The 24198-nt window shown below is 37.4% G+C and overlaps 2 protein-coding genes across 20 annotated transcripts in view; one reads left to right on the forward strand and one right to left on the reverse strand.

Annotated features, from left to right (window-relative positions):
- Window positions 1-10564, reverse strand: part of WRN (WRN RecQ like helicase) — a 122901-nt gene extending 112337 nt beyond the window's left edge. For 14 of the 16 annotated variants that reach the window (XM_053659873.1, XM_053659863.1, XM_053659859.1 and 11 more), the window contains exon 1: window positions 10332-10563. The gene's annotated coding sequence lies outside the window, so the exon portion shown is untranslated. Of the gene's footprint in view, window positions 1-10331 lie in introns of all 16 variants that reach the window. The other 2 variants (XM_053659875.1, XM_053659867.1) reach the window with 1 other exon arrangement.
- A 364-nt stretch (window positions 10565-10928) lies between these two features.
- PURG (purine rich element binding protein G) overlaps window positions 10929-24198 on the forward strand; it is a 35469-nt gene continuing 22199 nt past the window's right edge. For 2 of the 4 annotated variants that reach the window (XM_037128807.2, XM_053659981.1), the window contains exons 1-2: window positions 10929-11152; window positions 11463-12326. In XM_037128807.2, the coding sequence (XP_036984702.2) occupies window positions 11469-12326 (858 nt within the window). In that variant the 5' untranslated portion in view covers window positions 10929-11152; window positions 11463-11468. Of the gene's footprint in view, window positions 11153-11462; window positions 18008-24198 lie in introns of those variants that run through there. The other 2 variants (XM_037128808.2, XM_037128806.2) reach the window with 2 other exon arrangements.

Here is a 24198-nt window from a genome sequence, read left to right on the forward strand (position 1 = left end):
ATGTTCTTTCAAATGACACATTCAAATAGAGAAGAGAAATTATTCATTTATCTAAGACTTCATTTTTTCCCATCATACCTGACCCAAAGAGTACTGAATTTCAATATGCATCTATTTCCTTTTTCTAGTAACTATATTTAGAGGGTTTCAGACTATAATCTACATTACAACAGTAATATTCACATACTCATCTAATTTTTTCAGGAACATAGAAAAAATATAGAGAAAAAATTTCAGTGATTAATACTAGATTGGACTGGTAAGTATTTTCAATAACCTAACACAGAAAGCTTATGAAACCAAAGCAGCTTAAATGCTTCAGCAACTCAATTTGGTTAACAACACCCTAATTTTGGTCAGACTCTTTGCATTTTATGTTTACAATTATGGTATTTTTACCAAGAAAGGCAGCTTCTAGTTAAAAAGCCTTTCAAATATAATCAACAATGCAATGAACTTTTAAGAATCTGGGTTTGATATGATTTATAATAATATATATTTTCTGAAAATGTAACCTTGTCCTTTGAGTATATCTATACTTACCATATACATATACTATATATAACTATATATATACTATATGTTAACTATATATACTATATATGTATAGCTACATATATAGACACACACATATACACATACACATAATTTCTACACTTTATTGTAGAAAATGTAATTTATATGATATTATTTATTCTTATTTTTTTAAGAATCCCTTCTACTTTTCAATGAACTAACAGAAATAGAAGTAGAGAAAGAAAAACAAAGAGGAACCAAAGAATCTACAACAAAAACCTCACTAAATTCCCTGAAGAGATTTTCAACATTTATTAATTTAATAATAGATTTATGCTAATCTTAATTTCCCTCAAAATGACCTAAGCAAGCATACTCAAAAAAGCTAAATAAAACTACCTATTAGCATTGATTTGGCTATGTAACCCACTGCAATTTTAAAAAGTAACAGGATGGGCATCAAGACAAAAAAAAAATAGCCCAAACAAAAGAATAGATCAAAGCTCCAGAAAAAATATAACTAAGCAACGAAGAAATAGCCAACCTATCAGATGCACAGTTCAAAACACTGGTAATCAGGATACTCACAGAATTGGTTGAATTTGGTCACAAATTAGATGAAAAAATGGCTACCCTAAGTGAAATAAAGGAAAATGTACAGGGAACCAATAGTGATGGGAAGGAAACTGGAACTCAAATCAATGGAGTGGACCACAAGGAAGAAACATCCAATTAGAAAAGCATGAAGAAACAAGAATTCAAAACAATGAGGAGAGTCTTAAGAACTTCCAGGATATCTTGAAACACTCCAACGTCCAAATTATAGGGGTAGCAGAAGGAAAAGAGGAAGAGCAACAAGTGGAAAAGTTATTTGAACAAATAATAAATTTCCTTCCCCGTTCTGGCAAAGGAAATAGACTTCCAGGAAGTCCAGGAAGCTCAGAGAGTCCCAAAGAAGTTGGACCCAAGCAGGAACACACCAAGGCACATCATAATTATCCAAGATGAAAGATAAGGAGAGAATCTTAAAAGCAGCAAGACAAAATGAGAGAGTTACCTACAAAGGAGTGCCCATAAGACTTCAGCTGATTTCTCAAAAGAGACCTTACAGGCAAGAAGGGGCTGGAAAGAAGTATTCTAAGTCACGAAATCCAAAGACCTACATACAAGATTGCTCTATTCAACAAAGCTTTCACTTAGAATGAAAGGGCAGATAAAGTGTTTCTCATATAAAGTCAAGTTAAAGGAGTTCATCATCACCAAGACCTTATTTTATGAAATGTCAAAGGGACTTATCTAAGGAAAAGAAGATAAAAAAACATGTACAGTAAAATGACAGCAAACTCACATTAACAACCACATCTAAAACAAAAACAAAAACAAACTAAGTAAACAGCTAGAACAGGAACAGAACCACAGAAATGGAGAACACATGGAGGATTATCAACAGGGAAGTGGGAGGAGGAGAGAGGGGGGAAAGGTACAGAGAACAAGTAGCATAAATGATAGGCAGAAAATAGACAGGGGGAGATTAAGAATAGTATAGGAAATGTAGAAGCCAAAGAACTTGTAAGTATCATACATGGACATGAACTAAAGGGGAGAATGTGGGTGGGAGGGGTGTGCAGGGTGAAAGGCAGTGAAGGGGGAAAATGGGACAACTGTAATAGCATAATCAATAAAATATATTTTTTAGAAAAGTAACAGGATGATGGGTTCGGATTTTTTTTTAGAGACCTACTCCTCTGTAAGTATCTACCAAATTTTCATTACTGTCAAATACTATATAATTTGTATTAATAAAGTATAAATAAAGATTTGTATTAATGAAGTCCATTGAAACAAAGTATAAATGGAACCAACTAAATAAATACAATGAAATGCATTAAAATGCTGGCAGCAGAGGAAAACGATGAAGCCTCTCTCTATGCTGTGTCATTGTGAAAAGCCGCACTGCCCATAAACCAGAACATGACTTGACCTGAATTGAATCCATGGCACAGGGAAGTGCTTTATAACTGAATTTCACCATCCAACTGAATAATTCATTATTTTTAATGAATTTCCTCTGTTCTGAAAGTAGCTATAGCCAGTCAGCGAAATCAACCATTATAAACTGGGGAACTGCAGAGAAAGTTTTCAAGTAAGTCCATTTAAAACTTGCTTAGTCTGCCTATTTTTCCTTTTATATTTATGACTGTTAGTTTATATGGCCTGAGATGAAATTTTATACGACTCATTATCAGGTGGCCATTGACGGTTGCCTACCGAGCATCCATTGCACTCTGCACATTTTTTACAGTGGCATAAATTTAACTCAGACAATGAACAATCACCACCAAGCCAACATGGGTAAGGGAAGCTGCCCCACTCCCAGCTCCCAAGGTGAATCCCGCTGACCCCATCCCCCTTGCCCCAATGATGATTCTGAAACTTAGACCTATACTCAAGGCATCCCCCTTGATTTAGATTAAGAGAAAATATATGACTTAATTCAGGCCAATGACACAACAAGGGTGGTTTTGGGAGGGGCAGGTCTGAGAATAGCACTGTCTCATTCTTGTAAGAAAGCTACCAGAAGAGACGCCCTCTACTTGAGAAGGGGAGGCCTGGGCCTTCCACAGCCATTTTGCCGCCATGATGGAAGTCAGCCCAAGGGCAAAGCCAACACCAAAGAAGGCAAAGAAGAGAAAGCAGGTCACAGTCCACGGACTGTGCCAGCCTTCAAGTTACATTTGAATCACAAATTTCCTTATTTTTTAAGCCTGTCTGAATCAAGTTTTCTGTGCTTGCATTCTTTTCTTAAATTGATTTGAGAGAGAAGAGAAGGAGACTTTGCTTGGTTGTCCCACTGCTTTATACATTCACTGGATGTTTCTTGTATGTGCCCTGACCAGGGGATCAAACCCCAAACCCTGACATATCAGTACAATGATGCATTCTAACTAACACACAAACATAAATGAAAATAAAATTATATGGTCAGTCCTTTTCTTCCTTCAATCCTTTATCTTAAATAAAAATAAATGATAAATTATAAACAAAATAGCCAAAGTTACAATTACAAAACTTTCATAATTTCATAGAGTTTAAAAAACTTTTTAAAATCAGAATAAGGACCAATATACCACTAAACAGCAATTAAACCAAAAAGTATAACTTACCTAAAAGGGAGTAATATTTAACCTAGTATGCAAAGCTCTGAAATTCAGCATTGCCAGGTAGAAAGAAAAATGCATAAAATTTACAATAAGACCAAGTTAAGAGTGGGAGGAAGAATGAAAGAAAATTGGAGACTGGGTGAAAAAGAAATTGGAAAAACTTAATACACAATTCTGAAAGCATCCAGCAATTTACCCAACACAGTTCTTCAATAGGAACTAATAGAATATCTTCAGACAGGGCACATGTATATAAAGTGAATACAAGGGAAGACTAGCAATTGCATGACACCTTCAAGAAGGCAAAAGTGATCTTCTAGTCCAATTACCTTTCTACTGCCCTTCAACGCCTTCAGTTTATGGACCGACAGAAGAAACAGATGAGGTGCCAAGCAACAGATGATGTCTCGTGCCCGCAACATCCGATTTCCAGAGGAAACAACAAAGCTCTGACAGTTTTTCCAAGGCCTTCTATGTTTCCTACCACACACTAGGAAAAGCTCATGCCTCTATCTTCTCAGCCTCCAATGACCTAAAAAGAGGGTGAGCCTCTGCCCTCCCCTGAAGAGCCAGCCCATCAGACAAAACCGGGGAAAGAGACATAAAAACGCAGTGACAGAACCTCCGGGGTCAGAAAGCAGCAAAGGCTTGAAACAGGCTCAGGCAGGAAGGTCACTGGTTCCACTTACTGGGGAGAGAATGTGAAATTATTCCCACTTCTTATTTCCCCACGAAGTTCTTCCAAGGCCATCCTCTTTCTTAATCTTCCCATGTATTAAGCATTTTATCAAAAAAGAAAGACAGTCGCCTTTCAAAGAGTTTGACTGCTATTATTAACCAGTTTTTACCAAAAAAAAAACAAGTTTCCCAAGTCTCCAGTAACTCTTTGAGGGCAGGAAATGTATCTAATTGATTAAAAGCAGCAAATATTCCTGAGATGACCAGATTCAAGCTCACCATACCCAAATTAAGTCTTTTTCTATGTATGAGCAAGAATCAAATAGAGAATATAACTAACATATCTAAACTCAGTAACAGCAAAAATGACAACCTACTGAGGAATGAACCTAACATTAAATACATAAGAACATTTTAAAAACTAGAGAAGTTTACTAAGACACCAAAGAATAGCCAGATAAGATATACTGAGTTACTGGATACTTAGTCTCAAAACTGTAAATATATTAGTCAATAAGCCAAAGAAGTGACACCAAGAAAAAATGTCAGCAGGATTTTCATGAAACCACACAAGTTTATATTAAAGTTCACTAGAAAAAAATGCTCAAGAACAGTAAGTATTTTTTTGAAAGATAAGAGCCATAAGGGGAAACTCACTCCACTAAATATAAAACAACACAAAACAACAGCAATTAAAATAGTGTGGAACTAGCATTAAATGGAGACATAAATCAATGGAACAAATTATACCATGTCCAGAAATAGATCCGTATAAATATAGAAATTTGACATATGACAAAGGAAGTATTTTTAATCTTTAAGAACAAAGTATACAATGAATGAAGCCAAAACAGTCTATAATTTCAATACACCATTATTAGCAAAAATTAAATAGGTTAATCATCTACAGTTTGGCAAGAGAACAGAAACTGGCTCACCATTTTCAAAGACACTTTGTAAAAGTTAATATCAAAATTTAAAAGACACATACCCTTCAAGCCAGCAATTACTGTACTCCATGGAAATATACACACATGCACACAAGGACATAAGCAAAAGACATTCACTGTATTAGTCTGTAATAGCAACAACTGGAGAAGCAGTTAGTACAGTAAATTAACAGTTAAATAAACAATGATATATCCATAATACAGCATAGTAGAAGAATAAAATACAACTATATGTATTAACATGATAAGTTCTATATACATGTGCTAAGTGAAACAGGAAAAACTGGGTGTCCATAATAGTTGCCATCAAAAATTTAAACTATAAAATGAAACTCTATGTCTATGTAAATGCAAAGAACAATCCAGGAGGCTACCTATCCATTAATAGGGGCCCTTACAGGGAAAACAGAATTAAGGTCAGGTATGGAAAGGGAGAGTTTTAATAGTCCATAGGTTGTTTCTCAACAAGCGTGATCTCTCTCTCTCTCTCTCTCTCTCTCTCTCTCTCTCTCTCTCTGTTTCCCCCCTTCCTATCTACCACTTTCTTGCACTCTAAGAGTTGCAATCACACCCTGCAATCGCATTTAACATGAGGGCCTCTGTAAATCATGAAGTCAAAAATGATATACTTTTCCCACTTGGGATCCTGAGTGTAAACAGAGTTTCATGGTTTTTGTAAAATCAAGAAAGAAAGGAGCAAAAAAGAGGCTGACTACCTTAATACTAAGAAAACAAGAAAGTAACATACCATTTAGCCCTCCCAACCTGAACCCTCAATGGGTAAAAGCAAAACTCTGAATGGGAGAACCTCAAGATCCGTACCAGGAATGAAACCCAACTGTTTTGAGGCCAATAGGGAAATCCCATTCCCCTTTCCACACAACTGATTCAGGGAGAAGAGCTATGACCCAGGTTTTAGTTCTCTGTTCTCCACCTCCTATCCATCTCCTGTCCCTAATTATTCGATCCAACGTGGTTCCACTGTAGCAAAGCTCAGAATTCTCCTTCCGTGGTTCGGGAAAGAATGCCTTTGCTCCTGCTAGATGTGAAGAAATACACAGCACGGTTGCTGCACACTCATCTTACAACCACACAAGAAACCACCTTAAAGATTAAGCACCTTCATGCCTCCTTCATGAAAGAGGGCCGAGCACAGGGCCACAAAGTCAGAGCTCTGACTGAACTTGTCCCAAGGTCACTCTACCTCAGGCTGTGTCAGTTAACTAAGCTAATAAATAACACTTTGTTGCTAAAGCAACAAAGTTTGATTTGGTTTTTCCATTAGCTGTGACTGAAAGCATCCCGGCCAACAGAACAGAGTAAAACCTAATGCTTATTCTTAATAGGATAATTTGAAGCCTTCTATCTGCATTGATAATATATCCCTATTGATATTAGTATCCCTATTGAATATTAACTATTCCCCACTGAAGACAGGTTGCTTATAAATTTTATCACAAATAATGTTCAATGAACACCCTTTGTACATTTAGACATTCGCATTATTATTTCTATAGGATAGATTCCTAGGTATGAAATTACTAGGTCATAGAGTTCTCCTGCTCTGCCTGCCTTCTCACCATAAATTATCCACAACCCTGAAAGATAAGACAAACCAAAGAAGCCTACACAGAGACCCAAGAAAAACTTCTACAGAAGCTGCATTATAAGCCTTTGGTGAAGAATTTCAAACTGACAACTAAGAAAAGATGCCTTGTGCCACTTTTCTTAGTTGAAAAGACCTGCCACTCTTACAAGAAGACTTTGGTCCAATAACTAATGTCCATGAAGGACTTATGGGTTGACTATGAGCTGCCATATAACTATATGTAACTCAATACCTAACTTTCCAGTGTTATAGATTAAGTTGATGGTATTTGACTTGGGTGTTAACGGACAATTATCATCATGATCACCATCAGTACTGTAGCCATTTATGTCAATATTCTACATTTTTTTTCTCCCTTTACTTACCCAGTGGGTCACAACCTGTGATGTACAATATCTGAGGAAGACAGTGTCTGTTTTCTGACTAGCTATCCTCCAATAATCTTACCTACCCCTTGCTCCAGTCATCTGTTTACATGAGAATATCATGTCACTCCCAGTGACTGAATCCCTCCACAATCTCAGCTCCAAGCATCTTGCTCTCCAAATAGTATCTCCTATTTTTCAAGTTCATTCCCTCCAGAAACTCAAACTCAACCAATCTTTTGATCCAACGGGTACCTATACTCCAATGATACTGGTACCTTCTCACAATGCTCAACCTAGCGTAGTCTTTAATTCCTCCTTAACCAGTTTTTTTTCTCCCAATTATAGTTGACATTCAGTATTATTTTATATTAGTTTCATGTGTATAGCATACTGGTTAGACATTTATATAATTTACAAATTGACCCATCAATACACCTAGTATCCACCTGGCACCATACATCGTTATCACAATATTACTGATTATATTCCTTTCGGTGTACTTCACATCCCAGGGCTATTTTGTAACTACCAATTTGTACTTCTTAATCCCTTCACCTTTTTCACCCAGCCCCACAACACCGCCCCCCGGCAACCATCAGTCTGTTCTCTGTATCAATGAGTCTGTTTCTATTGTTTGTTCATTTATTTTATTCTTTAGATTTCACATAACATGAAATCACACAGTATTTGTCATTCTCTGTCTGATTTCACTTAGCATGATACTCTCTAGGTCCACCCATATTTTCGCAAATGGTAAGATTTCATTCTTTTTATGACAAAGTAATATTCCATTATATACAACTATATCTTTATCCAGTCATCTTTCCCTTGACTAATTTAAATTAAAAAGTTGTAACCCTTTCCCTCCATATTCCCTTCACTTCATTACCCATCTCTGGCTTCATTCTTCTCTCGGCAAAACTCTAACCCTGATCAAAAGCAAGTTCTCTGCTGATTATGTGTCTGTAGTTATGCAGGTGAATGAATGTAGCAGGTGAAAATCACAACCGTGGTGACCGGTCTCACCTTAAATTTGTGACCAGCAACCTCAAGTAAGCTCTTAGTCTTCCTAGCAATTCTACAACTTTTCACTAATCTACTTACTATCCTCACCTTCGAGTTCATATCTTCTCCTTTCTACTTAAACCTGTCATATCTCTTTCCCCATCCTCACTCTCAACTGAAGCTCTTGCTTTACATTTCACTTAAGCAACCAAAAAAGAATTTACACAGACTCCTACCCTAAAAGAAGCAGAACAGAAACAGACTCATAGATACAGAGAACATTTTGACGTTTGCCAGATGGGAGAGGGTTGGGAGGATAGGTAAAAAAAGGTAAAGGGATTAAGAGGTACCGATTGGTTTCTACAGAATAGTCATGGGGATGTAAAGTACAGCATAGGAAATATAGTCAATACAATTCCTAATAACTATGTATGGTGTCAGATGGGTACTACATTTATCAGGATGATCACTTAGTAATTATACAATGTCTAATCACTGAGCTGTATACACCTGGATCTAATATAATATTATTATGGCAACTGTAATTGAAAAATTAAAAATGACTTTTAAGAAACAAAAAAAACAGCTACTCTGAAATTTATTCATGTCAATGCATCTATGTCAATATACTCCACTATGATGGTTGATTTTACAGAGTCGATTTGAATGGGTCACTGGGTGCTAGGATATTTAGTTAAACATTATCCTGGGTATGTCTGTGATGACATTAACACTTAAATCAGTATATTGAATAATGTCCCCCCCAATGTAGGTGAGCCTCATCCAATCTGTTGAAGGTATGAACAGAACAAAAAGTCTGAATAAAGGAGAATTCACTCTGCCTGACCATCTTCCAACTAGCAATGAGTCTTCACTGGCCTTTGGGCTCAGACTTAGACTGAAACATATACCACTGGTTCTCCCCGTTCTCAGGCCTTCAGACTTGCACTGGAGCTATACCATTAGCTTTCCTACATCTCTAGCTTGCCAACTGAGGAATGAATTTATTTATTTATTTATTTATTTTCCCCCTATGGTCTCTCAAACCCACTCCACCAAGAAGACTCATATCAAAGTTGCCAATGCCCTTCATGTTGTCATAGACTATAGTCAATTCTCAATCCTTATCTGGGTCCATGCACCAGCAGCACATGTCCCAAATAGTCACACCCGCCTTCTTGAAATACTTTATTAGGCTTCTGTTACAATTCTTGCTTCTTCAGCTACACCAGTAAGAATTCTTTCTCAGTACTATTTATTGGTCCTTCCTTACCTCTCCAATCTTTAAACATCATGGCATTACAGATTCAGGTAACAGACTTGTTCTTCCTCCTTCATCCACATTCACTCCCTATCGCATCCAGTCTGATGGCTTTAAAATTATCTATAGCACACAGATGACTTCCAAATGCATATGAACAGTCTGGACCAGTCCTCTATTCAATGACATGGAATCTGAACTGTCCTACCTATCCGGAGCTCCAATTCCCTAAAAACTAACATACCAAAGTACTCTACCTTAAAGGCTGGTAGCACTCTCTTCCATAGGGAGTAGTATCTTTACATACTCAAAGCTACCCAGAAAACAACTAAGATTCAGCCAGGAAACACGCACACGCGCGCACACACACACACACAGTAGGGACTGAATGATTTCAACTTAAGAAATGCAACATATTTTGCCAAATTACACATAGCAAGTTACGTCCCTCGGCTTTGCCGCGTAAATATCGAGTGGCTCAATTTCTACAGCAGTGAAGACGGCGTGGAAAAGACGGATCCTAAGGGCGGCCACCCGCACAAGGTGGGGGCTGGAGGGACCGGGAAGCACCGCCCTGACCAACAGAAGCTCCGCTAATGCCTGCAGGCGGTCGGGGGGCCTCTTCCGGATGCTCGGGAGGTGGACAGGAAAAAGAGGGTGTCCGTGTCTAAGGAATCTCCCATAAACCGCCCAGGGGGGCTGAGCACCTCCAGTGTCGGAGAAGGCTCGGGCGATACCGTAAGGTCTGCACCCGGCTTTAGAGGAGTGGGGAGGACACGTTACCCGGAGAAGAGCCAGTTCAACGGGTCTCCAGCTGGATGACTTGCGGAGCGCCACCACAGCACGGCCTGGAACCCAGGCATCCAGGATACACCCCAATTCTACACACTTCACTCCCGCGCTTCCGAGTACACGCTGGAGCGTCACGGCGCACACGGTACACCTCAGCTGTGGGAGGCCAACATCCCCTCCCCTTCCTCCGGGGTGAGCCCCGCCCGCGTTCGCCACCTGGCCGGGCGGCTGCCCTCACTGCTCTGGCCTCCAGGCAGGACGGTGCGCATGCGCGCGGACTCTCGCTGCTGCGGGGCACTCCGGGAATTGTAGTTTCTGTGCAGGTGCTGTGGGCCGCGAGAGTCCTACATCCCAGCAAAACCTGGAGAAGTCAGAACACTCTCACCACTCCCGATCCTGATTCCTATCTTCACACCTGTCCGGTCGCCTCGCATTGACACGCTGGGCTTCGGTCAGGGTGCGCCCCAAGGGAGAACTCGAGACCCCCTCTTCCCTTCCGTGGGCTGTGCTGAAGGAGGCGGGGTCCACTACCCGCCCCTCGCCGCCACCCACCCCGCCTCCCACCCCCCCCTCCCCGGCCGGTGTCGGGCCGGTGCCGGGAGAGAGGCGGCGGCCCCCGCAGCGGCCGCAGGAGGGGCGGCGGCTGTGGGTGCCGCGGGCGATGCCCCTGCCGGGCTGCTCCGGCGCGGGGCTGTGCGATCGGCGACGGCGGGGGAGCAGGCGGGAGGCGGCGGCTGCAGCAGAGGGGCCGAGATCTGGCGGCGGCGGCGGTCGTGAAGGGCATCAGCGACGGCGGTGATGGCAGTGCTGATGTGAGTGTCTGCCGGCTGGGGACCCCGGAGCTCCCGAGCTCCCAGCGGGCGCCCGGCGGCGAGCGGGAGCGGGAGGCTAGCAGCGGCGGAGGGATGCTGAGCGCGGGGTGCAGAACTGGGTCTGTCGCCGGCCGCCGCCGATCCTCTGCCTGGGGCAGGAGCTGGGCGCTGGGGCGGCCGACGCCGTGGGAACAGAGCCCGGCGTGGGGGTCCCGGGCAGAGGCGGGGGCGGCGCAGGCCGAGGGGCGTCTGCGATTGTTCTCAACACCCCTCCCCCACCCTGCCCCGTGTGTCTGTTTGTCACTTGCAGCTGAAGATGGAAAGAGCCAGGCGAAGGGGAGGCGGCGGCGGCCGCGGAGGCAAGAATGTGGGGGGCTCCGGCCTAAGCAGGAGTAGACTCTATCCCCAGGCCCAGCACTCCCACTACCCCCACTACGCGGCTTCAGCCACCCCTCATCAGCCTGGGGGCGCAGCCGAAATCCAGGAGCTGGCCTCCAAACGCGTGGACATCCAGAAAAAGAGATTTTACTTAGACGTGAAGCAAAGCTCCCGGGGCCGGTTCCTAAAGATAGCCGAAGTCTGGATCGGGAGAGGCCGGCAGGACAATATCAGAAAGAGTAAGCTGACCCTCTCCCTGTCGGTGGCAGCAGAGCTGAAGGACTGTCTAGGGGACTTCATCGAGCATTACGCCCACCTGGGTCTGAAGGGCCACCGGCAAGAGCATGGCCACAGCAAAGAGCCAGGCTCCAGGAGGAGACCGAAGCACTCGGCGCCCTCCCCACCAGTCTCCGTGGGGTCCGAGGAGCACCCTCACAGTGTCCTCAAAACAGACTACATAGAGAGGGACAATAGGAAATACTATCTGGACCTAAAGGAAAATCAGCGGGGTCGCTTCCTAAGGATTAGACAAACCATGATGCGGGGGACTGGCATGATAGGTTATTTTGGCCACAGTTTGGGCCAAGAGCAGACTATTGTCCTCCCTGCACAAGGAATGATTGAGTTTCGCGATGCCTTGGTTCAGCTAATTGAAGACTATGGTGAAGGGGACATAGAAGAACGAAGAGGTGGAGACGATGACCCACTTGAACTCCCAGAGGGGACTTCTTTCAGAGTGGACAATAAAAGGTTCTACTTTGATGTGGGCTCTAATAAATATGGAATTTTCCTGAAGGTAAGTGAGGTGAGGCCACCTTACCGTAATACTATTACTGTTCCATTCAAAGCTTGGACAAGGTTTGGGGAGAATTTTATCAAGTATGAAGAAGAGATGAGGAAAATATGCAACAGCCATAAAGAAAAAAGAATGGATGGCAGAAGGGCCAGTGGTGAAGAACAAGAATGCCTCGAACTAGAGTGAAATTGAACTCCATCAGGCAAAATTTAAAATCATAGATTGGCCAAAAGAACTGATCCATAATCATTTGAAGAAGTTTTTCCTCTTTTTTGGCCCTGTGTTATTAGTAATACCTCTATAGTTTATACTTCAAGGAGTCCGATTCTCATGTTATGTTATACACAGAACACTATAATTCGTATGGGAATTCCCAACTTCCTAGAGCTAAATAGTTTAGCCGCTTCATCTGCTCCAGACTACTGAAGTATGCAGATCAGCACAAAATGTGACATTCTGACCTTCTAAATACCATAACTAAGATTTACATTGCACTATGACATAATCCTGAAAAAAGATACATAATATGGAAGTGTGAATTACTATTTAACAAGTTCCCCCCAAAAGTACCCCATTCCTCCTTCATTAAAAGCTGCTGAGCTTACCTGTAGGACCGTTACCACAGAAACAGAAATTGACCTCAAGTGTAGTGTACATATGCTTATTTGTAAAAGTACAAGTAGAAATATATTAATTATCCATTGGATAATTGAATATTAAACAGTAACATTAAAGTATCAAATCTTAGAGTTGCTATAGTATTCTAAAATTTCAAGTTTTGTGGTAACCCTACAGTTTAGAGTTGCCGTATCAAAGTCATGGGAGAGTTTTAATTGGTTATTCTAAGTTAGTTAGAATCAATTTCATCTTCACTTGTGTTTATTATATTATATATTTTTACTGACTTAGCAAAGTTTCAGGAATTACTTTTATGTCACTTGAAGGGGAAGCCTCTTCCTGTGGCTTTGCCATGGAAATCTTGGTGGTTTATTTTTCATGCTAATTTGAAGATTATGAGAGGTTTTTCCCCCAAAATATATCATGGACTTAAGGTGTTATATCTTATGCTTCTTCTTTAACACTCTTTCAGAGGGGTTGGTGCACCAGTTCACTGAAATAAAAATACATCTGTAATAATATATTTTAGTAGCACTTTTGCAATTGCCACCCTTAAAACTGAGTCAACACTTCCAGTATAAACCTGACTTTTACAGATGTTTTAATTTCAGGGGAGAAAAAAAGGATTTTTCTAAAAAGCATTTAGAATATAAATTTTCAGACTGGGAAAATATTATTTGAAGATTGGTTATAAATATGTTTGAAAGGAAAATTCAGGCATTTTCCAAGGTGCTCTTTATACTACTTAACAAGGTTTACTTTAAAAACAAGACTCACCCATTTACATGTATTAAAAATTACTTTCCAGGAAGTGCCACAGCAATTTTTCAACACCTAAGCAATTTTTTAAACAAGTGGTTATAGTGTCTATGTGTACCAACCCACCCTGTATTAACCGACTCAATTTTTATCTGTTGAGCTACATTTTATTCTGAATGAAATTATTGTCTTTTATCTTGGCTTCATTCCCTTCCCACACAGTAAGTCCATATAACCATGTTTAAGGGCCAGACACTGATTTCAACCCCCAAATATAGCTCTCATTAATGAGAGCTTGGCTGCACGGATTGAGATCAGAATATAGCTCTTCTTTTATATGCTACACGTAACTCAAGATTATTTTAACAATTATTTCCTTCAGAGTTTTGTCCCCAAATATGTTTAAGTAAGGTCACTAGGAAACTTTATGATATGGATTAAGAAAATTAGTTTCACTGGTTTGTATTACTTAAAAACAGGCATTCAGTAACCCAGACCTAGATGCTGGTGTTGGTTTGCAGATTGTATTTCACATTTCCTAGTAGTATGAAGGAGTGTCATCAGTTCATTCTAATTGTGGACCATCTGGATCACTATGGAACAACCAAACATTAGAAGACAATGTTGGTACTAGAATTAATAGCACATGGTGGGTGTTGAGACCCTAACAGTAGCAAGGCTCTTCAAACAGTGCTGACCGTCAAAAACTATTGTAGGCTTGGTAAACGTAGTTTTGGGTATATAAAGGAGTGGTGTGCACTTGAATTACTGTACTACTGATTGTTATTGCTGCCCATCATAGTGCCTATTAATAATAATCAACCTGTCAGATTTTGGCAAACTGGAGCTGTGAATATCCCACTATTTCAGTGTTCCTATCACTATTGCTGTGACTGTATACTCTCTCTTAAAACCTTCCTTTCCAGAATATTTATATTCATTAAGTCTAAATGATTCCTTTTTGGGTTTTTAGTCTGATAATATTTAAGTGTGTGTCTATATATATATACATATATATAGACACACACATATTTATGTGTGTGTAATATATAATATATATTACATATACACAATACTATGTCAAAGATAAATATCTTTAATTTACTGTACATAAATATGATTAGTTTAATTTTGCACTAATTAGTTAAGTAAAGAATTAGTCAAGCAGACAAATTTTCTACATTGTATGTGTACTTAAAAGTTTTTACCATGTCAAAGCTACAGATTGGATCGATGCATATATACCATATATTACCGGCAATTGAACACACTTTAGAATCATTAAGCCTTCTGCCAGTCCTTTTGTTTCACTTTCCTCAGAGTTAATGTATTCATTGAAAAGTGAAATTATGCTCTGTTTTTTGATACTTAAAATTCCCGATCAATCACTAGCCATAATCAAATAAGATCCAGTTCAAAACTCTGGTATTAAGACATGAATTGCCATGTATCTTATAAAATAAGCTACTATTCTTATCTGTGCAATATACATTTTATTTATTGTCATTTGTGACATAAATGGAGCTGCAAGTGTACATGGTATTCTTCCAAATGACAGGATCCCTGCTTTGAAGATAAACTCTTCAGGCAACTGGGTGGTAGGAGTCAAAAAATGAGCATTAAAGGTAGTAACCAAAATTACTGTATAATTCTAAAACACTGATGATGTTTGCACATAATAACCTAAGCTAATGTGGTACAGACTCAAACTGTAATAATATAAGCTAATAGTATGAAATTTGGAAACGGGTTCCTCGTAATAGTTGGCAGTGTGCTCCTAGCTATTGAAAGCAGCACTAATCTGTTGCTTATATGCAAAAGATGCAATGTATTATAAAAGTATTACTGTTCTGCCACATTTTATAATTTTTCTTGTTAAAGCCCCAAATTGCCATGTCCCTTAAACTTGAGTCAAACACAAGCTTATTTGCACTAAAGAGCATGGCCAAAAAATAAATGACAGGGTGGAAAAGCTAGTTGGAACCTCTTGAAATAATTGGTTCTAATGGGAGAATTTCACATTTGTCTATTTGAAAGCTATATGATCCAGGCAGACAATCTGTCAGTTCACTAATTTAATAATGCACTTTACCTTTTGTATATATAAGATGTACATTTATGCCACTTGACAGGTGGGATGTGTTTCAATAACTACGTAGTTAGAATCTATAGGGTGACCTCTTGCATGCATATGTTTGCGTTGGAACTGCTGTAGTAACAAGTTTCCATTAAATCAGTGTAATGGAGAAGGGTAGAAGATGCTTTTGAAATAAATCCCAATACATTTAACAAAGAATTTTAAAGTAGAGTTCATATTTGTATTTTTAAGGACTAGAATCAATTTTAAAAAACCTATTTCTAACTCCGATTAATATTACCATTGAGACTATATCTAGTTGAGACTCCCTGTAATACCCAGAAAATTGATTTTGGGAATTTGTGCCGACAAATTTTTTTGAATGATTCTGTTTCATTGTTGATATGTGTTTAAATAGCTAATGAAAAGACAGTACATGACTGTATTAGAATTAAAAGTGTGGTTGGCTGACATGGTGTCATTATGAAAACACCCAGACTAAAGAAATAAAATTTCAAATTGAGGAAATGCAAAGAGCCCAAGAAGAATTGCTGAGATAAGTATATTATTTCAAAATTTGCAGAAGAACTAACTTTCTCCAAACAAAAAGGGTATTGGGGGACTTAGTGTATCCTTTCATCCTAAAAACTTCCTAAGATGTACATTCAAAAACTAGATAATTGTTGCTTAATAATAGGTTGTATGTACTTTACTAAGAAACACTGTGTACTAACAATTCATCAAGAGTATGCTATATTTACTGCATTTATTTTATATCTGTGGATAAGAATACATCATAGTCATCCTATCTTAATATAATCATGTATTTATATTGTAATTTTGCAAATATTTTCAGTAAAATAAACATTTATTTGAGCTGCACAATTTGAAGAGGATGCAATTGGAATATACCCTTAGACGCTCATTTTTAATAAGCAGCTACCACTGAAAAATGTACAATCATTCCTTTAGGTTTTGTTTTATGGTTTATTAATATTTAAGTGACTAGGACTTCATTTGAATTTTTAAGTGGTGTCCTAAAGGTAATTTTCCATAAGTGTAAGATTTCTTTTCCTGCTTATTTTGAAATGCCTTTCATTAGAACTATTCATAAAAATTTGATTTCAAGCTTTATGTAAGGAATTTGTTTGGTCACCACATAGTGGGAAATCTGCCTTTACCAAAACACCAAACGTCTTTGGCAAGATAAAAATCTAAAGTAAACCACTAAAATAAGTTAAAATTGATTCTATGCCAACAAAATAATACAGGTATAAAATTTATCACTGCCAAATAAGATTCTTAAAATCTCTCTGACATTAAAGATTTCTTGAATCTCATAGAGAAAATAGTGGCTAATGGCTAGCCCATCGGAGAAAGAGAATAAGGATGTTAGCATGCTGTTAAGACAATCCGTGGTCCGCAATGTTGTCACAGTGAGGTGCGGGGAAAATGTGTTTTCCCCACTTAATCATGTGAAAACTGAGTTTTTAGATTACAGTTACTCTGTCATAAAGCATATTGACCCAAATTTATCTAGGTGGATCTTAGAAAAACAATATATTCATTTATTTTTGTATATGTAAAAAAAAGTCTTTTTTCTTAATTTGACATGACTTGTAGGTCATTTAAATTCATTTTAGTAGCAGGTTTTTAATCAGCATTTTTGAGTAAGAAAAACATAATATTTACATGCTACAAATGGGTAGAAAGTAAAAAGTAGCAACCGATGTTACCAATTTCTTGTTTACCTTTCCAGAGTTACTCTGCATATGCAGGCATATCTGTACGTACTTATATTCTTTTTAAACATGCAAATGAAATCATGTCCCATACACTATCCTGTACCCACTAGTATCAATTTTAGATGTCATTATGAGTGACTATTTTCCTTTTACTTAGATACCATACTTGATCTAGTTAGCATAACATTTATGTTATTACCCCAAGAGAACCTCGAGGAAATTTTGAATGATTCCCATTGATATTTACTTAAAATGCTAATACTATGCTAATACTATATGTATATATTAATTTTTTAATATATGAATATTGTTTCTTCTCCCAAAGCCTAACTGTCTTGCCTTCCTATTTTCCCCCTTTCTTCCAAAGTATTTATCTTTTTCCTGAAGTAATACAGATCAAGACCATAGGATATTAAATTATTTAACCAAGTATTATTTTAGATTAACTGTGTTCTCTAATGAAAATCACCCATATTAAAAATGTTAACAAATTAATCACTTTCAGTCCATTTTTTACTGATTCTGTTACTATTATTTTTAGAAAAAAGAAAGCAAGTGAGTTGAAGAGCAAACGACTACTAGAACTTACAGCGAAAGGTTATGTCATGACTGTTAAACTCTTTATTTATTAACATGAGTTTTTATGTTTTTGACGAGAAAGGCATAAGATTATTAATGAATAATTTACTTAACAACTTAGTGAAATCCAAGACTAAATACAGGGATAAAATTAGTCCTGATTGTTTATAGCACTGATTCCCCATTGACGGAGCCAGAACCTATCCGATAGCCTTGGGACCAGAAGGCACGATGATGATTTGGGGAAAGAGTAAAAACTTCGGGGCTATGAGGGTACAGGTATAACTAAACCACTCCATTCTATGCTTGAAAAATATAAGATAGCAAACATAATCGTTTCAAACTGAAGTTAGTGTGGTTATTATTCCTAAAAATGTGAACAAAACTGCTTCCATAGTTCCCCAACCCCTCCCCCGCAAAATAATAATTTTTATTCACATCAAGGCAGCATTTAAGTTCATTTTTCTAAGGACCACCAAGGAAAATTATTATCTGAAAAATTAAAGTTGCCATACTTGAATCCTGAAGGACACTTATTATAAAAGTAACCAAGGTAAAAGATCCTATAAGGAATATCTCAAAGAATATGTGGATTGAGAAAAAAAATTTAATGGACTGGTTTCTGAAATTTTACAAAAATGATAAAAGGTTGTTGAAAAGTAAAGCATTGATTTAAACTGTAGAAGCTTACCTCCATAATTGGTGGCATGAATTGTGTTTGTAAAATCAGAGCGGTGTTATTAGAAAACAGGGTCCTCTTAAAAATGTATTTCTAAAGTATAAGAAAGTTTGCTTCTTTTATTTTAATGACAAATAATTATTCTTTGTAGAATCTATATCATTGGCAAAGGCTATTGGATAAACATCAGATATTCACTTGTTTAAGTTTAAGTTTATGTATTGTTCCTTATTTGAAGAGAGGGGTCAAAAGGAAGGTAAATTCACCTTCAAGATTGAATTTTGCTTTAATTTAGTCTAAAAAATATTAACTATTTTCGATGCTTATTCAACAAGTTTTCCATCTTGGTGCTTTGTGGTAAATTATGTTTGAAAAACTACTTTCTTTAAATATCCCTTTTGAAAAAGTTCTCATTGAGGCCAGTGGCATCTACCAGTAAAGAAAAACTTATTTGTAATGAGTTCATTAGTTCTGCTACAGTGAAGTTGGTTTATGGTGTGAATACGAAGGAAATACTCACTTAAATGGAATATACGGTTACTTCTTTAATGTTGTTGACTTTTTGCTAAAATTGACTAGGAGCTGTCTGTCCTCTCATTTACCCCTTTATACTTGGCTTCAGTGTCGCTCCATTCAAAGTGTTCATTGTTCCCTGAAAATATTAGGGGTAAAGAAAAGGAAAAGTAATCCCTAAGAAAAGTGTTCATAGTACTGAAAAGTGAGAGTTGCTCAAAGTGTGAGTTTGGAGAGGGGGTCACTGTTGGTTTTTGTCTTTATCAAAACTATGGTATAAATCTGGCTATTTTATTTTATCTGATTAAAGTCAGAATTTCTTTTATCTGAGATACCTGCATTACAAATATTTAGTCTTTTCTTTTTCTTAGAGAAAATGGGTCTTTAGGATAATACTCTCCTTCAGGATACTATTGGTTATTTGTTGTGGAATTGATGAGGTTGTCGCCTGGAGGTAGCCGATATAAAAGAGGAAAGAGAAAAGAGAATGGCAATGCCTGGTTATGTTGCTTGCCTGTGACAAAAGAAGTCACTGTAACAAAAATGAAAAAACATAAGTCATTCTCAGAACTAAACCCCTATATATTTAACCTTTAAAAGAGCATTTGAGGAAGAATAACAATACCTAATTCTGCCGGTGTATGGCCTGACCAAGAGCAAATTATTTAACTTCTGTTGAATGGCTTCCATCTGTGTAAAATGAACAGGGTTGTGCAGAAAGGGTAATGTTCTCTCCTCCTCTAAACTTTTTAAATGCTGTATCCATGGAGTGTGAAAGAAAAATATGGATGGAGAATATCAGAATTGGGGAGCGCCTTCTCTCTTTATATTGAAAAGAACTATAATAATGTAGCAACCTGTGGCGATACCCCCCAAAAATGCAAAAGTGTCAATTTTATGTATATATTGGTTTAGCCACACAAAATAAAATTTGTTCCTATTTCTTCTTAAGACCCAATCGTTGTATACAAACTACATAACTACCCCATGCTTTAATTTTTTTAAAGAAGTAATTTTTATTATCTATATGTGGTCTCATTCTTTGGAATCACCACTTGTTTCTACACATTCCATAATCATTTCTCATACTCTGCATGGCAAAAGAATTTTAAAACTTAACATCACTTCTTGAAATGTCATTGTTTCTCAAAATAACTATAAATTACATTGCTAAATAATACACTGCAGCTATCTTTGCAGGGGTCCCTGAGAATCAAGTACTGCTTTTGACCTCTTTTTCTTGGTCCTATTGAACATCCTATGTCACAAATAATGACATTTAACAAAGAAAATAAGGAAGGACACTAACTGGGAACACTGTGGTTCTACTATAGAGGACTTACAAGTAGTCAGGTGTGCAAAGATAAGACATCATAATGGGTCTGTTTATTTGCTTTTAGCCTTGAGAAACTGCAGAGGTTGATGATTGGAGGGGAAGAGAAGAAGCACAGGAGGTCTCTGTCTGAGGCATTTATTTAGGCACCCAGTTCTTCAGTATACAGCGCTACCCGACTGTCAATAGGGAGGATTAAAAAAGAGTGACCCCTTACACGTCTCTTGGTACCTATTTGTTTATCAGAGACAATATTTAAGTGTAACAAATTGTATGTTGAAGTGTATACACACGTGTATTTTGTTCATTTCTTCCCTCCTGTAACCTGTTAGAAGTGGCCAAGAACATCCATTTCTTCCACTACGACCCATGGCCCTACTCCATCCCATTTATTGGTTCAGGTGACAGTTAAAACAATAAAGATTAAAACTGCATTTTTAAAATGTATAAATTGCCCTATGAGCTAGATCTATAGACTGTGAGAAAGAAGGGTTATTCTTTCACTCAACTAATGTGAACACCATTACCATATTTCTATATAATATTTTAGGATGTATGAGAACATTCCACTTGGGATGATACAGATTGAAAGGTCCGTTACTCCAGCTTTTCAATACTCAGTGGATATTCAGAAAATATTTTGACTAGTGTGGTCGACAGGTGATTTTAGAAATGATTTTAGCCTCTAGGAGAATTGCACTATGATCATTTTAAAAGAGAAGGTGGTAACAAAAGGCAGAGTCAAATGTATTAGTACTGAAAACTATTATTTATTGAATACTCACCATATATTAGGCATTGCTGGGCACCATATATTTACTATTTCAATCCTCATAACAACCCTCTTATCATCTTCATTTTAATATTCCAGAGATTTAGAAACTGGTTCAATATTTTAGAACTAATATATCTGAACCCAAATTGACAACAAGACAGAATGTGCTCATTCAGGCCACACTAACCTTAAGAATTCTGAAATTTAGTCTGCTGATTAACAAAGTACAGTCTACCCCCAACCACCACTATAAATAAATCTGCCTCAGATTACTGGAATTATTTTATCCCAATCTGTTTCCTATAAATGGGACTAGTTCATCCAAGAGACATTTACTTGCTAATATGAGGGTTCATCTGGTTGCTAAAAGTATGATGTGAATAAGTGCAATTTATTTTATTTTTAGTATAGTTTTTATAGATTGAACCTGTAATTCAACTATCAATGTTTCAAATAAATGTCAATTTTTAAAGGCATCAGATGAAAATGTAAATAGATCATCTCAATTCTACCCTTAAGGGCAGTAAGAAAACAAATTACTCTTCACTGTGGGTCTACGATTTTATTTTCACGAGCCAAAAACAACTGGTTATGTTAAATCAGTTGAAAATGAATCTTATCTATGTCAGTGACAGTTTCATTGATTTTTTTGCCACTTTTCCTCCCCTCTTGCTCATCCTATATTCCTTTTCATATTTAATTACTAAGTTTCCTCTTCTTTGACTCCAGCAGAAAAAACTGAGATAACTACCCTATTTATAGGTAGACATTTTCCTCTAGCACTCTAGGCCAGCGGTTCTCAAACTTTGGTGTGGTTAAGAATCACCTAAAGGGTTTGTTAAGCCGCATCTTGCGGCCACCCACCTCCAGTTTCTCTTTCTTGGGTCTCCAGGGAGTGGGGACAGAGGACCAAAAATTTGCATTTCTGACACATTCCCAATGCAGCTCCTATGGAGACCACACTTAAGAACCACTGCTGTAGGCTGGTGTGAGTTTACCTTAGAGAGTGAAGGAGAAGCTTGGCCAAAACCCATACAGGTGGTAGCGTCTTAGTAGAGAGAAGATTCAATGCTACTCATTCTGCCTTGCAAAGATTACAAATTCTTAAACAAGCAACATTAAAGTTGACTAGAGCTTAGGTAAAAATTCTTCTTTTTTATCCTTCCACTACTTTTAATAACTTTTCTTAGTTCCCTTGGATTTTTTGACAGCCACCTTGAGATAATTCTGGTGGGAAGGAACAATTAGAAATCCATATGGGAAAAGCTTAGCTTTCAAATTTAAGGAGACAAGCATATTTCTAATTTATTAGATAACTCTGGTGTATAAGTCTTAGAAGAGGAAAGTGAATGATTTCTATGCTAAAAAATTATTAATACAAGTGTTAGTGAATATTAAGTATTTGGACTTTAAGGAAATTTACAATCAGTTTTGCCATTTAATTTTACATATTGGACCTGAGATGGTACTCAGATGGTTTGTAATTACTAAAATAGGGTAAGTAAACAGAAAATAAAGGCTAAAGCTTAAAATACTGATTATCTCTTAAGATATATGTGATAAGAAATATACTAATTTCTTTTAAAAACATATTTCACCATCTTCATGTGTCTTATCTATATGTATAAGATAGAGAAACCATACATATACTGTAGTATGTTTATGGTACTTTTTAAAGATTGGCAATTGTACTCATTGATTTAAATTAGAAATACTTCACCTGAACACTTATTGAGTATATTATTTGAAAATATCTAATATATTTTAAAATAACTTATGTTTGCCAACCTGTAGGCATTCTATAATTAATGTGTTGGTCAAAGTTAACAAAACCATATATTACATATTAATCTATACAATTAATATATATGACTACACATAACCTCTTAATAGCTGTTATGCTGGTAGATCACATCCTATTAAAAATACTAAATTCCTTTACAGATATTTGGCAGTTCCGTAACCTTATTAACGTCTTTTTGCAACTACTGCCCCTTCAATGATTAGCACTTCGAAGCAATGAATGAATTCCTTAATTGTGAAAAGATTAACCCCTGACATAATGGAGATAGTGACCAGCTCAAAGGGACCACTACAGGTAGTGTAACTTTCCTTTAATCTGTCTGTATTATTGCTACAACTTAAATTTTAGATTTTAAAAAATTCAAGTCTTAGAATTATAATTCGAGTAGGCTCTTGACAGCAGAGATTTAGGTAGACTTACAGAGTTCAGCTGAACATGAGAACAAACTTCAAGAAGAACCTCCATGTTACCAGAATTATTTAAGGCAGAGACTAGATACGTACTTCATGTAAGATGCTAAAGGGAATTGATAAATCAGGGAAGAAATGGGTTGTTATTAGCTTGAAGATTGTTTTCAACTCTTGGCAGAATTTTGGGACAAATACTTGGAACTCTTGTATTCAGGGTCATTGTTAATTTACCAAGTTGAAGAAAGAAGTGATTTCAATTTTTCTAGTATTATTCTGAAAACATATTAAGCAAAAACTCATTTCCTCCCATTCCTTGTTATTGCAACATAAGTTTTATGAAATTTTCCCTGGAAAATTAAATCTAGCTTTTACAATTTTTATAAGAAAATTTTTACTTTTAATCAGTTTTTAGAAACATAATATGAAGGAATAAATTTAGTATATATATTGCTATTTCAAAAGTATCTGCTATGGGTTTATTTAGAAAAACAGATGATACAGAAAATTGAAAAACCAAATTACTGGATATTATCAAATAAAGTTTATAGAAATCCGGATTAAATTCTACTTCATTGTTGAA

This window comes from Artibeus jamaicensis, unplaced genomic scaffold (genome assembly GCF_021234435.1).
Source record: "Artibeus jamaicensis isolate MK-2021 breed Jamaican fruit bat unplaced genomic scaffold, CSHL_Jam_final scaffold_833, whole genome shotgun sequence".
NCBI lineage: Eukaryota > Metazoa > Chordata > Mammalia > Chiroptera > Phyllostomidae > Artibeus > Artibeus jamaicensis.